This window comes from Phoxinus phoxinus (assembly GCF_949152265.1).
Source record: "Phoxinus phoxinus genome assembly, chromosome: 2".
Taxonomy (NCBI): Eukaryota; Metazoa; Chordata; class Actinopteri; order Cypriniformes; family Leuciscidae; genus Phoxinus; species Phoxinus phoxinus.
The window spans coordinates 52,725,834-52,743,333 of NC_136877.1; the positions used below are offsets into that span (position 1 = coordinate 52,725,834).

Consider the following 17,500-nt stretch of genomic DNA (forward strand, 5'->3'; position numbering starts at 1 on the left):
CAAACCTGTGAAAGCGCAGACGGCGTGCACATGCGTGTTACGTGTTCAGTCTATAGGTATGTGCGTTTGAATATATATATTAGGGCTGTCAAACGATTAAAATATTTAATCGCGATTAATCACATTAATATCATAGTTAACTCACGATTAATCGCATTAATGTCATAATTAACTCGCGATTAATCGCATTAATGTCAAAGTTAGCTCGCGATTAATCACATTACTGTCATAGTTAACTCGTGATTAATCACATTAATATCATAGTTAACTCACGATTAATCGCATTAATGTCATAATTAACTCGCGATTAATCGCATTAATGTCAAAGTTAGCTCGCGATTAATCACATTACTGTCATACATAACTTGTGATTAATCGCATTAATGTCATAGTTAACTCGCGATTAATCACATTAATGTCATAGTTAACTCGCGATTAATGTCATAGTTAACTCACGATTAATCGCATTAATGTCATAGTTAACTCGCGATTAATCGCATTAATGCCATAGTTAACTCGCGATTAATCACATTAATGCCAGTTAACCCACGATTAATCACATTAATGTGATAATTAACTCGCGATTAATCACATTAATGCCATAGTTAACTCACGATTAATCACATTAATGCCATAGTTAACTCGCGATAAATCGCATTAATGTGATAGTTAACTCGCGATTAATCACATTAATGTCATAGTTAACTCACGATTAATCGCATTAATGTCATAGTTAACTCGCGATTAATCACATTAATGTGATAGTTAACTCGCGATTAATCGCATTAATGCCATAGTTAACTCGCGATTAATCGCATTAATGCCAGTTAACCCGCGATTAATCGCATTAATGTGATAGTTAACTCGCGATTAATCACATTAATGTCATAGTTAACTTGCTATTAATCGCACATTTTTATCTATTTTAAATGTCTCTTGATTTCTTTTTGTCCCATTATTTTTTCTCATTTTAATGCTCTTATCAACATGGAAAAGTGGATCGGCTTGCTTTGTGAAAATGTTTTTTATTGAAAACAACATATACTGTGTTCAATTTCACACTAACATTCTCACTTGGAGCAAATAATCTCTCACACAATGTAACACTGTCCATCAATAAAAGGGTGAAAGAAATACTGACGAGGTAACGCTACTCATAATGACGAGTGGGCGGAGAATTCGCATCAGCGGTGAGTGTGCTTGGCCATTTTAGACTGGACGTGCAGCGATGACAGCTCAATTCACAACGACACAACACACAGACCACTTTGGTCTTCTCAATTGAATAATTTGGCAACTTTTTAAAAGTAAACTTTCCATTCAGAATCTTATTGGCATCCATTTCAGCATCTCGCGCTCATCATTCATCCACTCAAAACATAATGGTAAAGGGGGTCGCACACCGGACGAGAAGCGAAACGCCTCGTATTTAAAATTCGAACACATTCTCTATGAGTGTACACACACCGGCGGCGCCATTCGCCGTTTTTATTGCTGGCCATAAACTGAGAAAGTGCGCGTCCGATGTGCGATACGAGTTGTGCTAGACGCGGCTCGGCGCTGCGCTTCTCGTCCACTCTTTGGCCGGTTCGCATCACAAGCCCAAACAAGTGTGCGCGGCGTGCTGTTGTTTTGTTTCTGGTCTAGATCCGGTGTGGTGTTGTAGTTTTAATAACGTTACTAGTTGTTGCAAAAGCATGTGAAAAAAACGACAAAGTTTGCTAGGCGTTAATCTCGAGCTAAAAATATTTACGCTGTTAAAATGGGTTTGCGTTAACGCCATTAATAACGCGTTTTAACGGACAGCCCTAATATATATTTATGTGTGCGCAGGCGTGTAGTCTTTCTCTAGAAATCGACCTCAACAAATGACTTGTCTGGCCTTAAAAATGTATACAGCAGTAGGGATGTTAACCGATGACCGTTTGACCGATGGTTGACCGTATCAACGTTAACCGATCAAAGTTTTCGGCAGTCGGTAAAAAAAATAAAAAAAAAGTGATCTCTAAATTAGTCTATTATAGACAGTGGACAAAACGCTACTACAGTTAGCATCTCATTCCAATATCTTTTTGTGTGAAGTGAACAAATCCCTCTCACTCAATCTTTCATAACTCGCCCGTTTGTACTTAATAAACCAATAAAAACATTCGGCGCGAGGTCACAGCGTTTGGGTTCGCGCGCTCACAAGGTTTGCAGAAAGTAAAGGCTACAGGCTAACACACTCGAGGTTAGAACCAGGGCAGACGACAGGAGGAAGCGTGCAGAGAAGAGTAGTGTGTGTGGGACCATTTCACCAAACAGAATGACACAGATGTAACGTAAGCTGCAACTTGTGTGATACAGTGCTTAAATATGAAAATACATTACAAATACATTTCAGTGGTAACAGATAAGGTGATGATGATCATCATCTTTCTTTATTATTGTTAGCACTACCTCAAACTAAAGCGGCGTCTCTTCGGTTCGGAGCTGTCATTTTCTGAAATGAGCCGCGGCAATGTTTCAAATGAGCTTCTAACGCTAGACAAACGCCTTTATTTTTAACGCGATCACCTTGTACCCAAACCATTTCGAAACTAAGGAGCCATTTGTCCGGCGCCGTGTGTGTGTGTGTGTGTGTGTGTGTGTGTGTGTGAGCGGGAGGCAGAGCGGCGGAGAGATGCGACAGAGTTGTGAAATTGCAGGCGCGGCTCGAAATGGCTGTTATTTCAAATAGCGTAGCATATTTTAAACTAATCGGTTAACCGGTTTCAACCGGCTAATGAGGCTCGGTGGTCGGTCAAGAATTTTTTTAGTTTTCGCCATTCCTATACAGCAGAATTATTTATTGCGTCCGCGTGTCCATGTGACCTGGAATTATTTTGACAACGTGTTATCTAGAGGTAAAGGGAACCAGGCCTTCACAGGGGGACTAAAGCTGAATAAAGATGTTTAGGTATTTGTATTGTAAAACAGGATACACACACACACACACACCTTGTGTTGCCTGAGCAGGAAGGGCAGAAGCATCAGCATCCCTCCGTCATGCACGATCCACCACACGTCGATGAAGCCCTCGGTGCACGGCTCGCTGTTGCTCGGGAACAGAGAGATGTTTTTGGGCACCAGCAGAGCCAGATGAGCCGTCGTGGTGACGCGCACCGTGTCTAAACCAGGAGAGAGAGAGAGACTGAGAGAACGTCCTCAAAAAACACAGGGTCTCTCTAAGCCCCGCCTCTCTGAGAGCGGCTCTGCTCTGATTGGTTTGTGCAGGTGTGATGGGAAGACACTCACTGATGAAGGTTTTCCAGCTCTGCGGGTCTTCGCTCTGTCTCCAGGCGAGCGGCCAGCCCATGACCACAGTGTTGTGCCTCATGCCGCCCAGCCCGCTCGACTGGATCATGTGACTGATGCCCTCGCGGGGCTTCTGGGCCACGATGCAGTGGACGAACCCCTTGACGCGCTCCTTCTCCATCAGATGCCTGAGAGTCTGAGAGGAACAGAGACGTTTGCTCACGCTTACATCAGGAATCCAATTCAATTCTCGTTTATTTGTAAAGCGCGTTTCACAATACACATCATTTCAAAGCAGCTTTACAGAAAATGCAGGAGTCCACATTATAATTTACAGTGATCAGAGGTGACTGTCTGAGCTATGCACTTCAGAAATGGACAAAATCACAATTAGCTAAAATTTTTGTAATTTAATGTCAATTAATTTGAGTCACACAACCCAAAAGATAAGATAAGATAAGTCTTGTTTTCTATTAGAACAGAAATGTTGATTATTCTCCTCATATTCTCCATTGTTGCGGCTCCTCTCTTCCCAGTCTGTCAGTAACGCTCTGTCTACTTCCTGTCTCTATGAAGCCCCTCCTTCTGAAAAGCACACTGTGCTCTAAATGGTCGGCTTGAGCAGTGTGTTGTGAGTGTGTTTGGGAAATGTCCCGCCCCTAATTACCATAACCGCCAGTTTAACACACTACTAACTAACTCAACCAGGCCCCGCCCCTTTATTCTGTGTATGAATTATTATAATGAGGAATATTGTGACGTGTTTGCTCCCGGAAGAAACTCGAGACTCCAGTGGAGGCGTCTCAGGAGTGCAGGAACATGGACATGGGATAAAGCGGTACATGTCCTCTGTAAGAAGCGTGCACATTCCCCCGTGACGCACTCGGAGAGCGTGGACAAACCTGCTCCGCAGCCAGAGCCTCGCCGTAGGTCTGCAGGAAGTTCCCCGGGATGACGGTTCCCACGATGGTCAGGCCTTTCCCTGCTTTCAGCTGAGACGCGAACGTCAGCAGACGCGGAGATTTGACGTGGGCGTCTTCGTCGAGCTTCAGCAACACCAGCAGCTGCGGCCTGAGACACACACACACACACACACATTATGAGTGAAAACTGTTCTTTGATTTCAGGACGTCTCATCTCCGACCATTAAAATGCATATTTATAATATATTACTAATATATATTTCACCATTATGCTGATTTCTGCATGTGTGTCTGTCTGCATGTGTCTGAGTCATTGAATCATTCTTTCACAGTCCTACTGGTGTGTGTGTGTGTGTGTGTGTGTACCTCCAGTTCTTGGTGTGTGGCGGTCCTTCCTCCAGCCGGAGCAGAGCGAAGCGAGCCGCGCTGAGAGACAGACCTCTGATGCCGTCGCCCCACTCCTTCTCTGCTCTGAACACACACACACACACACACACACACACACAATGATGCTGAAGGTCAGTGAACACATCAGTTAGGATGCTGCCTATTTAGACAGCGAGACAGTGCACTAGTGCTGAACGATTCAGCAAAATAGAATCTCGATGTGGTTTTAGTGCGATTAACAAATAATTTCCCCAAACATTATTAGTTCTTATGAACTGGCTATCTAAGGCTCCCTGCGGTTTCACACACACACACACACACACACACACACACACACACTCACACTCACACTCACACTCACTCACACACACACACACACACACACACACACACACACACACACACACACACACACACACTCACACTCACACTCACACTCAGACACAATCACACACACACACACACACACACACACACACACACACACACACACACACACACACACACACTCATGCACATACACACTCACAAACTCACTCACACAGACGCACACACTCACTCACACACACACACAAGCACAATCACACACACACACTCACACAATCACAAACATAACCATGCACTTACACACACACACACTCACGACGTACCCGTGGTACTCAATGTATTTGTAGATCATTCCGGCTATCACCATGGCGACGATAGCGTAGTACCATGACGATATGAACATGAGAGCCAGACAGATCACCATCCCTAGAAACGACAACGCCCTGAGGGTGACAGGAAATGACATCAACAGATGCCTGCGGAGTGTGTGTAAGATGACGTGTGTGTGTCTGTGTGTGTGTGTGTGTGTGTGAGTGTGTGCGTGTGTGTGTGTGTGTGTGTGTGTGTGTGTGTGTGTGTGTGCCGCACCAGTGGTAGTATGAGAACCGCGGTCTCCAGTTGGGCGTTCTGAGCAGCGTCTGCAGAGCGCAGGCCAGGTTCACGAACAGATAACACATCAGGAAAAACCTGCCGACACACACACATCAAATCAATAAAGCATATTTACAATTAAATATATATTATGCTACAAGCAGCCATGAAGAGGCCAAGCACAAAGAAGTCACGATAACTCAGAGCACTAACAGACACAATCCTTCAGAGATATAGCCTCAAGGTCATTTAGGCGCGCTCTTCATCGAATCCGCTCGTACGTTATTTGAGAACAGTTTGACGAATACATTTGAATTCCATAACTTTATTATCCATAACAAACTGTGGTTCATGTTCGGACTGTCCTCTATCAGTGTATCTCTCTCCCACAAGCGCTTCTATGGGCTGCCAGAGACTCGAGCGATTACCGTATTTTCCGGACTATAAGTCACACAGTTTTCCATAGTTTTGCTGGTCCTGCGACTTATAGTCAGGTGCGACTTATATATCAACATTAATTAATACGGACTGAGATGAACCAAGAGAAAACATTACCGTCTGCAGCCGCGAGAGGGCGCTCTAGTTAGCGGAGTCGTTCAGAAGCGACACCGAGGAAGAACTCAATGTATTCAGTGTTGAGGAGTGAGATCGGGAGCTTGGTGAACTTGCTGACCGGTGACTTGCTGGACTCGCTGGCTAATGTTAGTTTAGTCTATTCAGCCTCAGGGATATGTTCTTTATGCTGTTGTGTAGGGTTTCCCACAGAACATGTGTTAGTTAAGGTGTAACGTAACTTTGTGTTAGCCTACGTGTCGCCACACACATCAGCATGAATGCTCCTGATAAATGATTTGTTATTAAATCATTAACATTCACAATCCACTGGTAATTTAACATAAAGCGAGCAGGCTGCGTGCACGGTTTGCCATGACTGAACGTGCGCTCTTAATAATTCCTATAAAGCTGACATCAGTTCATCGCGATCTCACACATCTCTGTTATTATCAATGAAGCTGACGGCAGAATCAATCTTTCATAATATCTTTTATAATCCGAGGATTTGCCAGCATGCAGATTTCATCACTGAACAGAAAGTCAGTTTGAGCGGTGAGGGGATTCTCTCTTAAATGCTTCTGATTGGCCATTGTGTTCCAGAAATCAACACACGTCTGTGATTGGCTACATCGCTCAACGCTGCAAACATGTTACAAACAGAAACTCTGGCCAGTAAATCGTTTCTATTGTGTTTTAGTTGTTCTTGTTGCTTTTCTGCAACAGATGAATAACAATTTATTCGTTTTTATATGTTTTATTCATAGATATTTATATTTAATCGTGTTATTCTCCCGCAGCCGCACACACAGAGTGAGTGCGTTACCGCCCGCGCCCGCGCTCGGCCGTCACATCTAGTCCCGCGCCGCACGTCTCTAGATCACCGGCCCGAGTATAGCGGCGGGAAATATCGGCTCGGCAGAGAATCTGAGCTCTACACAGGACAGAGCAACACGGCGGATATCGCTCATATACATTGTTTTGACACCGTAGTTAAGGCGGCAGGCGTGTGTTGCTTAGGCGGACACAGTGCCGCGGGAAACCCTGTGTGACGCTAACACACCGGACACCTGCTGTTCTGTGTGCTGTTGTGGAGCTGAGTAACCTTTCCAGATTAAATGTCTGTTCTTGGTCTTGGATTTTGTGAAATAAATTTCTAAATAAATGCGACTTATAGTCCAGTGCGACTTATATATGTTTTCTTCCTCTTCGTGACGCATTTTTGGACTGATGCGACTTATAGTCTGAGACCAGAGCAACTCTCAGTCCGGAAAGCACGGTAATAATACGAACGCACAGAACTACAGCAGGATCATCCGCAGCTTCTGTAATATACGAACGCACAGAACTACAGCAGGATCATCCGCAGCTTCTGTAATAATAGTGAAGACTTCATGGATGACTTGCATGGACAGGATTGGAGCGACGAGGTCCAGCGACGCGATCAGGATCCCCAGCTCAGCCAGAACCGCAGTCAGAAGAAGAGCCCATGTGGGTTCTCCATTAGCCTTCCCGTGACCGAACACCTGCGCACACACACACACACACACACACACACACACACACTGAACACCAAACACACACCAAACTCACACTCGGAGGTATATCTATAAAAAAGAGCGTCTCAGGTGTGTGTGTGTAGTCTCAGGTGTGTGTGTGTGTGTGTGTGTGTGTATGTAGTCTCAGGTGTGTGTGTGTGTGTGTGTGTAGTTACAGGTGTGTGTGTAGTTACAGGTGTGTGTGTAGTCTCAGGTGTGTGTGTGTAGTCTCAGGTGTGTGTGTGTAGTCTCAGGTGTGTGTGTATAGTCTCAGGTGTGTGTGTGTGTGTGTGTGTGTGTGTAGTCTCAGGTGTGTGTGTGTGTGTGTGTGTAGTCTCAGGTGTGTGTGTGTAGTCTCAGGTGTGTGTGTAGTCTCAGGTGTGTGTGTGTGTAGTCTCAGGTGTGTGTGTGTAGTCTCAGGTGTGTGTGTGTAGTCACAGGTGTGTGTGTGTGTGTGTGTGTGTGTGTGTAGTCACAGGTGTGTGTGTGTGTGTGTGTAGTCACAGGTGTGTGTGTGTGTGTGTGTAGTCACAGGTGTGTGTGTAGTCACAGGTGTGTGTGTAGTCTCAGGTGTGTGTGTGTGTGTGTAGTCTCAGGTGTGTGTGTGTGTAGTCTCAGGTGTGTGTGTGTAGTCTCAGGTGTGTGTGTGTAGTCTCAGGTGTGTGTGTGTGTGTGTGTAGTCACAGGTGTGTGTGTGTAGTCTCAGGTGTGTGTGTGTGTGTAGTCACAGGTGTGTGTGTAGTCACAGGTGTGTGTGTGTAGTCTCAGGTGTGTGTGTGTGTGTGTAGTCACAGGTGTGTGTGTAGTCTCAGGTGTGTGTGTGTAGTCACAGGTGTGTGTGTGTGTAGTCACAGGTGTGTGTGTAGTCTCAGGTGTGTGTGTAGTCTCAGGTGTGTGTGTGTAGTCTCAGGTGTGTGTGTGTGTGTAGTCTCAGGTGTGTGTGTGTAGTCTCAGGTGTGTGTGTGTGTGTGTGTGTAGTCTCAGGTGTGTGTGTGTGTAGTCTCAGGTGTGTGTGTGTAGTCACAGGTGTGTGTGTGTGTGTGTGTGTGTGTGTGTGTGGGTGTAGTCACAGGTGTGTGTGTGTGTAGTCACAGGTGTGTGTGTGTAGTCTCAGGTGTGTGTGTGTAGTCTCAGGTGTGTGTGTGTAGTCTCAGGTGTGTGTGTGTGTGTGTGTGTGTGTATGTGTAGTCTCAGATGTGTGTGTGTGTGTAGTCACAGGTGTGTGTAGTCACAGGTGTGTGTGTGTGTAGCCTCACCCTCAGGAAGGGAATGATGTTGTCTTTAGCGATGGCCTGCAGGAGTCGAGGAGCGCCGGTCAGTGATTGGAGGCCAGCGCCACATGTGGAGAAGAACGAGCCAATCACAATCACCCACGGCGACGGCCAGGAGAGCGTGCCGACCACCAGATTCCCTTTCACCGAGTCTCCAAACCTGCAGGCGGTCAGAGGACGACAGCTTTACAACACACTCACACACATCGGCATCGGTCAGAGGACGACAGCTTTACACACACACACACACACGCATCGGCATCGGTCAGAGGACGACAGCTTTACACACACACACACACACGCATCGGCATCGGTCAGAGGACGACAGCTTTACACACACACACACACATCGGCATCGGTCAGAGGACGACAGCTTTACACACACACACACACACACGCATCGGCATCGGTCAGAGGACGACAGCTTTACACACACACACACGCATCGGCATCGGTCAGAGGACGACAGCTTTACACACACACACACGCATCGGCATCGGTCAGAGGACGACAGCTTTACACACACACACACACACGCATCGGTCAGAGGACGACAGCTTTACACACACACACACACACGCATCGGCATCGGTCAGAGGACGACAGCTTTACACACACACACACACACGCATCGGCATCGGTCAGAGGACGACAGCTTTACACACACACACACACACACGCATCGGCATCGGTCAGAGGACGACAGCTTTACACACACACACGCATCGGCATCGGTCAGAGGACGACAGCTTTACACACACACACACACGCATCGGCATCGGTCAGAGGACGACAGCTTTACACACACACACACGCATCGGCATCAGTCAGAGGACGACAGCTTTACACACACACACACACGCATCGGCATCGGTCAGAGGACGACAGCTTTACACACACACACACGCATCGGCATCAGTCAGAGGACGACAGCTTTACACACACACACACGCATCGGTCAGAGGACGACAGCTTTACACACACACACACATCGGCATTGGTCAGAGGACGACAGCTTTACACACACACACACACACACACACACACGCATCGGTCAGAGGACGACAGCTTTACACACACACACACACACACACACACACACACACGCATCGGCATCGGTCAGAGGACGACAGCTTTACACACACACACACACACACGCATCGGCATCGGTCAGAGGACGACAGCTTTACACACACACACACACACACACACACACACACGCATCGGTCAGAGGACGACAGCTTTACACACACACACACACACACACACACACACACACACACACACGCATCGGCATCGGTCAGAGGACGACAGCTTTACACACACACACACACACACGCATCGGCATCGGTCAGAGGACGACAGCTTTACACACACACACACACACACACACACACACACACCGGCATTAGGGCTGGGTATCGATTTCGATTCGAATTTGAATTTTTGATTTCGATTCCCGACTCGATGAATGCAGATTTAATACAAAGCCTAAGTTAATAAAAGAGCAGTGAACACAAGTTTACAAGTGAAGTTTACAGGTTCATTAATAAAAATAAATGCAGAGCCACAACCCTGTGTATTAACTCTTGTTATGTGCGGTGCGTGTGTACATTAGCACTAGCGATGCACTAGCGTAAAAGATTAATGTGAGAGTCGCTGCCCAGCCCCACTCCGCAGTCGTGGAGAGAGCCGGACGGGTGAGGAGGAGGGGACGCACTTGTCTCGCAGGACCACGCCCTCCACACAGCAGCCGAACAGCAGGACACAGCTCAGGTCTGGCAGCGCCGCTCAGGAACATCACATGCTCAGACATTACATCATTATTCTTACATTCAACTTATATTATATGACATTTGTTTATAAATAATACTTTTAAAAAAATGTACGGTTAAAATAAAAATTAAAATAATTCAAAATTAATCATTTTAATAATACATTAAAAAATGTAAAATAAACACAATAAAAAGAAAACCCTCACTAAAAATAAAATATGTATACGATATCAAATAAGAATCATATAAGACCGTGTAAATGTGTTGTTCAATTACTGAAATATTAACTTCAAATATTGTAATATGGGCTGTTATGAATAAGCACTCGGCCTGTCTTGATGAAAAGCTAATTATTACCGTAATTTAATAATACAAATTTTAAGTTTAAATAACTATAAAAAAATATAATATACATTATCAATACATATATAAAAATATTATTAATTATTATAAATAATATACATACATTTGTTTATAAATAATATTAAAATACTTATATTCAATGACAAAAAATTATCAGACGATCAAATGATCAATTAAATTTTTTTTTTTTTAAATAAATGCAATCAAAACAAATTGTGTGTGTGTGTGTTTAAGGATACACACGAGGGATGTGGTGAGGATGGCCAGAATTGTGCCGATGGGAATCGAGCGCTGAGCGTCTTTCAGATCTCCAGAACGGTTCGAGCCCGCCATGATTCCTGACACACACACAGTCACACAGAGAGAGAGAAGTGCGGTCACATGACCACTCAGAGGATATGATGAACATCAGTGCGGTCACATGACCACACATCTGATCTGATGAACATCACTGTGGTCACATGAGCACACATCTGATCTGTCATGTGACATAACGGTCTCAGAGACACACAAAAGAACAGCTGAGAGTTCAGAGTTCATTCTGGAAATGGAAGGTCAAGTCGAGCGCATTGCATTGTGGGATACAGTCAGAGTTTATGATCGACTCTGTTAACATAAATACGTAGAATTTATTTATTTAAACGATTAATAAAATATATAATGGAATATATAGCATAAAATTAAATGTATATTACCAATGTTAAACAGAATTTAAACAATGAAATATATAATTAAACAATAAAAGCAATTAAATCTAATTCAATTAATATATTAAATACACTATTATGGTTAATTAATTCTAATTAAATACATAAAATAAATATATATTAATGTTAGAATTATTATATAACTCCAAGTTTGCTATGCATGTAGGAAATCAGAATGTAAACATTGTCGAATTTTGTTGCATTATTATAAACACACCCTTTGATTGACAGATCAAATAAGAGAAATGCAGGAATACCCGTCACAGAGGGAAAGAAAATCCCAACCAACAGCGTGAAGGAGGTGGTGATGTCAGCAAACACGTAAGGATAGTGATTGGACACGGCGGGCGAGTGGGCGGAGCGCTGGGAGCCGCGCTCCAGAACGTCTCCTTTAGCCGAGTACGAGCTCCAGAGGTTCTCTAGGCACAGGGAAAGGGGAAAACATTCAAATTAGGGATGCTCAAGATATATCGGCCACCATATCGGTATCGGCCGATATATGGTTCATTTCAATGTTATCGTTACCGGCACGATAAGAAAATTTGGCAGATATATTGAAGTCGATACATAATGTAATATTTCCTTCAGCTGAGACTCTTCAGATGCGCACTGTTCTGTCATATCGGCTACATAAAATTATCATGAGAACATTATAATTATGTGATTGGGACATAGTGAGACTTTCTTTGTAACCTGGCTCTCAAAATGTATATGTTATCGGCTTTCAAATATAAAGAATTATCGGTTATCGGCTTTCAAATATAAAGAATTATCGGTTATCGGCTTTCAAATATAAAGATTATCGGTTATCGGCTTTCAAATATAAAGAATTATCGGTTATCTGCTTTCAAATATAAAGATTATCGGTTATCGGCTTTCAATTATAAAGAATTATCGGTCATCGGCTTTCAAATTATCAGTTATCGGCTTTCAAATATAAACAATTATCGGTCATCGGCTTTCAAATATAAAGAATTATCGGTTATCGGCTTTCAAATATAAAGATTATCGGTTATCGGCTTTCAAATTATCGGTTATCGGCTTTCAAATATAAAGAATTATCGGTTATCTGCTTTCAAATATAAAGATTATCGGTTATCGGCTTTCAAATATAAAGAATTATCGGCTATCGGCTTTCAAATTATCAGTTATCGGCTTTCAAATATAAAGAATTATTGATTATCGGCTTTCAAATATAAACATTATCGGCTTTTCAAATATAAAGAATTATCGGTTATCGGCTTTCAAATATAAAGATGATCGGTTATCGGCTTTCAAATATAAAGATTATCGGTTATCGGCTTTCAAATATAAAGATTATCGGCTTTTCAAATATAAAGAATTATCGGTTATCGGCTTTCAAATATAAAGATTATCGGTTATCGGCTTTCAAATATAAAGATTATCGGTTATCGGCTTTCAAATATAAACATTATCGGCTTTTCAAATATAAAGATTATCAGTTATCGGCTTTCAAATATAAAGATCATCGGTTATCGGCTTTCAAATATAAAGATTATCGGTTATCGGCTTTCAAATATAAAGATTATCAGTTATCGGCTTTCAAATTATCAGTTATCGGCTTTCAAATATAAAGATCATCGGTTATCGGCTTTCAAATATAAAGATTATCGGTTATCGGCTTTCAAATATAAAGATTATCGGTTATCGGCTTTCAAATATAAAGATCATCGGTTATCGGCTTTCAAATATAAAGATTATCGGTTATCGGCTTTTAAATATAAAGATTATCAGTTATCGGCTTTCAAATTATCAGTTATCGGCTTTCAAATATAAAGATCATCGGTTATCGGCTTTCAAATATAAAGATTATCGGTTATCGGCTTTCAAATATAAAGATCATCGGTTATCGGCTTTCAAATATAAAGATTATCGGTTATCGGCTTTCAAATATAAAGATTATCAGTTATCGGCTTTCAAATATAAAGATTATCAGTTATCGGCTTTCAAATATAAAGATCATCGGTTATCGGCTTTCAAATATAAAGATTATCGGTTATCGGCTTTCAAATATAAAGATTATCGGTTATCGGCTTTCAAATATAAAGATTATCGGTTATCGGCTTTCAAATATAAAGATTATCAGTTATCGGCTTTCAAATAGGCTTTCCCCCTGGCTGCGAATTTCTAGGCGCAGCCAGGGGCCGGAGGGTGTCAGGTTCGGGGACCACACGATTTCGTCTCTGCTCTTTGCGGATGATGTTGTCGTGTTGGCCCCTACAGACCAGGACCTTCAGCATGCACTGGGACGGTTTGCAGCCGAGTGTGAAGCGGCTGGGATGAGAATCAGCACCTCCAAATCCGAGGCCATGGTCCTCAGTCGGAAAAGGGTGGCTTGCTCACTTCAGGTTGGTGGAGAGTTCCTGCCTCAAGTGGAGGAGTTCAAGTATCTTGGGGTCTTGTTCACGAGTGAGGGAAGGATGGAACGGGAGATTGACAGACGGATCGGTGCAGCTTCCGCAGTAATGCGGTCGATGTACCGGTCTGTCGTGGTGAAGAAAGAGCTGAGCCGCAAGGCGAAGCTCTCGATTTACCGGTCAATCTACGTTCCTACTCTCACCTATGGTCATGAGCTTTGGGTCATGACCGAAAGGACAAGATCCCGGATACAGGCGGCCGAAATGAGCTTTCTCCGCAGGGTGGCTGGGCGATCCCTTAGAGATAGGGTGAGGAGCTCGGTCACTCGGGAGGAGCTCAGAGTAGAGCCGCTGCTCCTCCACATCGAGAGGGGTCAGCTGAGGTGGCTTGGGCATCTGTTCCGGATGCCTCCTGGACGCCTTCCCGGGAAGGTGTTCCGGGCACGTCCCACCGGGAGGAGACCCCGGGGAAGACCTAGGACACGCTGGAGAGACTATGTCTCTCGGCTGGCCTGGGAACGCCTCGGTGTCCCCCCGGAAGAGCTAGAGGAAGTGGCTAGGGAAAGGGAAGTCTGGGCATCTCTGCTTAGACTGCTGCCCCCGCGACCCGGCCCCGGATAAGCGGAAGAAGATGGATGGATGGATGGCTTTCAAATATAAAGATTATCGGTTATCGGCTTTCAAATATAAAGATTATCGGTTATCGGCTTTCAAATATAAAGATTATCAGTTATCGGCTTTCAAATAGGCTTTCCCCCTGGCTGCGAATTTCTAGGCGCAGCCAGGGGCCGGAGGGTGTCAGGTTCGGGGACCACACGATTTCGTCTCTGCTCTTTGCGGATGATGTTGTCGTGTTGGCCCCTACAGACCAGGACCTTCAGCATGCACTGGGACGGTTTGCAGCCGAGTGTGAAGCGGCTGGGATGAGAATCAGCACCTCCAAATCCGAGGCCATGGTCCTCAGTCGGAAAAGGGTGGCTTGCTCACTTCAGGTTGGTGGAGAGTTCCTGCCTCAAGTGGAGGAGTTCAAGTATCTTGGGGTCTTGTTCACGAGTGAGGGAAGGATGGAACGGGAGATTGACAGACGGATCGGTGCAGCTTCCGCAGTAATGCGGTCGATGTACCGGTCTGTCGTGGTGAAGAAAGAGCTGAGCCGCAAGGCGAAGCTCTCGATTTACCGGTCAATCTACGTTCCTACTCTCACCTATGGTCATGAGCTTTGGGTCATGACCGAAAGGACAAGATCCCGGATACAGGCGGCCGAAATGAGCTTTCTCCGCAGGGTGGCTGGGCGATCCCTTAGAGATAGGGTGAGGAGCTCGGTCACTCGGGAGGAGCTCAGAGTAGAGCCGCTGCTCCTCCACATCGAGAGGGGTCAGCTGAGGTGGCTTGGGCATCTGTTCCGGATGCCTCCTGGACGCCTTCCCGGGAAGGTGTTCCGGGCACGTCCCACCGGGAGGAGACCCCGGGGAAGACCTAGGACACGCTGGAGAGACTATGTCTCTCGGCTGGCCTGGGAACGCCTCGGTGTCCCCCCGGAAGAGCTAGAGGAAGTGGCTAGGGAAAGGGAAGTCTGGGCATCTCTGCTTAGACTGCTGCCCCCGCGACCCGGCCCCGGATAAGCGGAAGAAGATGGATGGATGGATGGCTTTCAAATATAAAGATTATCGGTTATCGGCTTTCAAATATAAAGATTATCGGTTATCGGCTTTCAAATATAAAGATTATCAGTTATCGGCTTTCAAATATAAAGATTATCGGTTATCGGCTTTCAAATATAAAGAATTATCAGCCTTTCAAATATAAAGAATTATCGGTTATCGGCTTTCAAATATAAAGATTATCGGTTATCGGCTTTCAAATATAAAGAATTATCGGTTATCTGCTTTCAAATATAAAGATTATCGGTTATCGGCTTTCAATTATAAAGAATTATCGGTCATCGGCTTTCAAATTATCAGTTATCGGCTTTCAAATATAAACAATTATCGGTCATCGGCTTTCAAATATAAAGAATTATCGGTTATCGGCTTTCAAATATAAAGATTATCGGTTATCGGCTTTCAAATTATCGGTTATCGGCTTTCAAATATAAAGAATTATCGGTTATCTGCTTTCAAATATAAAGATTATCGGTTATCGGCTTTCAAATATAAAGAATTATCGGCTATCGGCTTTCAAATTATCAGTTATCGGCTTTCAAATATAAAGAATTATTGATTATCGGCTTTCAAATATAAACATTATCGGCTTTTCAAATATAAAGAATTATCGGTTATCGGCTTTCAAATATAAAGATGATCGGTTATCGGCTTTCAAATATAAAGATTATCGGTTATCGGCTTTCAAATATAAAGATTATCGGCTTTTCAAATATAAAGAATTATCGGTTATCGGCTTTCAAATATAAAGATTATCGGTTATCGGCTTTCAAATATAAAGATTATCGGTTATCGGCTTTCAAATATAAACATTATCGGCTTTTCAAATATAAAGATTATCAGTTATCGGCTTTCAAATATAAAGATCATCGGTTATCGGCTTTCAAATATAAAGATTATCGGTTATCGGCATTCAAATATAAAGATTATCAGTTATCGGCTTTCAAATTATCAGTTATCGGCTTTCAAATATAAAGATCATCGGTTATCGGCTTTCAAATATAAAGATTATCGGTTATCGGCTTTCAAATATAAAGATTATCGGTTATCGGCTTTCAAATATAAAGATCATCGGTTATCGGCTTTCAAATATAAAGATTATCGGTTATCGGCTTTCAAATATAAAGATTATCAGTTATCGGCTTTCAAATTATCAGTTATCGGCTTTCAAATATAAAGATCATCGGTTATCGGCTTTCAAATATAAAGATCATCGGTTATCGGCTTTCAAATATAAAGATTATCGGTTATCGGCTTTCAAATATAAAGATTATCAGTTATCGGCTTTCAAATATAAAGATTATCAGTTATCGGCTTTCAAATATAAAGATCATCGGTTATCGGCTTTCAAATATAAAGATTATCGGTTATCGGCTTTCAAATATAAAGATTATCGGTTATCGGCTTTCAAATATAAAGATTATCGGTTATCGGCTTTCAAATATATAGATTATCAGTTATCGGCTTTCAAATATAAAGATTATCGGTTATCGGCTTTCAAATATAAAGATTATCGGTTATCGGCTTTCAAATATAAAGATTATCAGTTATCGGCTTTCAAATATAAAGATTATCGGTTATCGGCTTTCAAATATAAAGAATTATCATCTTTCAAATATAAAGAATTATCGGTTATCGGCTTTCAAATATAAAGATTATCGGTTATCGGCTTTCAAATATAAAGATTATCGGCTTTCAAATATAAAGAATTATCGGTTATCTGCTTTCAAATATAAAGAATTATCGGTTAT

General features: G+C 43.2%; 1 protein-coding gene across 3 annotated transcripts in view; it reads right to left on the reverse strand.

The window, feature by feature from the left end:
- The window catches only part of slc12a6 (solute carrier family 12 member 6), a 48,196-nt gene that overhangs the window by 9,503 nt on the left and 21,193 nt on the right, over positions 1-17,500 (reverse strand). For all 3 annotated transcript variants that reach the window (XM_079602223.1, XM_079602222.1, XM_079602221.1), the window contains exons 10-20: positions 11,968-12,129; positions 11,243-11,341; positions 10,586-10,643; positions 8,851-9,025; positions 7,464-7,582; positions 5,502-5,600; positions 5,237-5,356; positions 4,566-4,670; positions 4,179-4,347; positions 3,277-3,472; positions 2,980-3,149 (exon numbers count right to left, since the gene is read on the reverse strand). In XM_079602223.1, the coding sequence (XP_079458349.1) occupies positions 2,980-3,149; positions 3,277-3,472; positions 4,179-4,347; positions 4,566-4,670; positions 5,237-5,356; positions 5,502-5,600; positions 7,464-7,582; positions 8,851-9,025; positions 10,586-10,643; positions 11,243-11,341; positions 11,968-12,129 (1,472 nt within the window). The remainder of the gene's footprint in view (positions 1-2,979; positions 3,150-3,276; positions 3,473-4,178; positions 4,348-4,565; positions 4,671-5,236; positions 5,357-5,501; positions 5,601-7,463; positions 7,583-8,850; positions 9,026-10,585; positions 10,644-11,242; positions 11,342-11,967; positions 12,130-17,500) is intronic.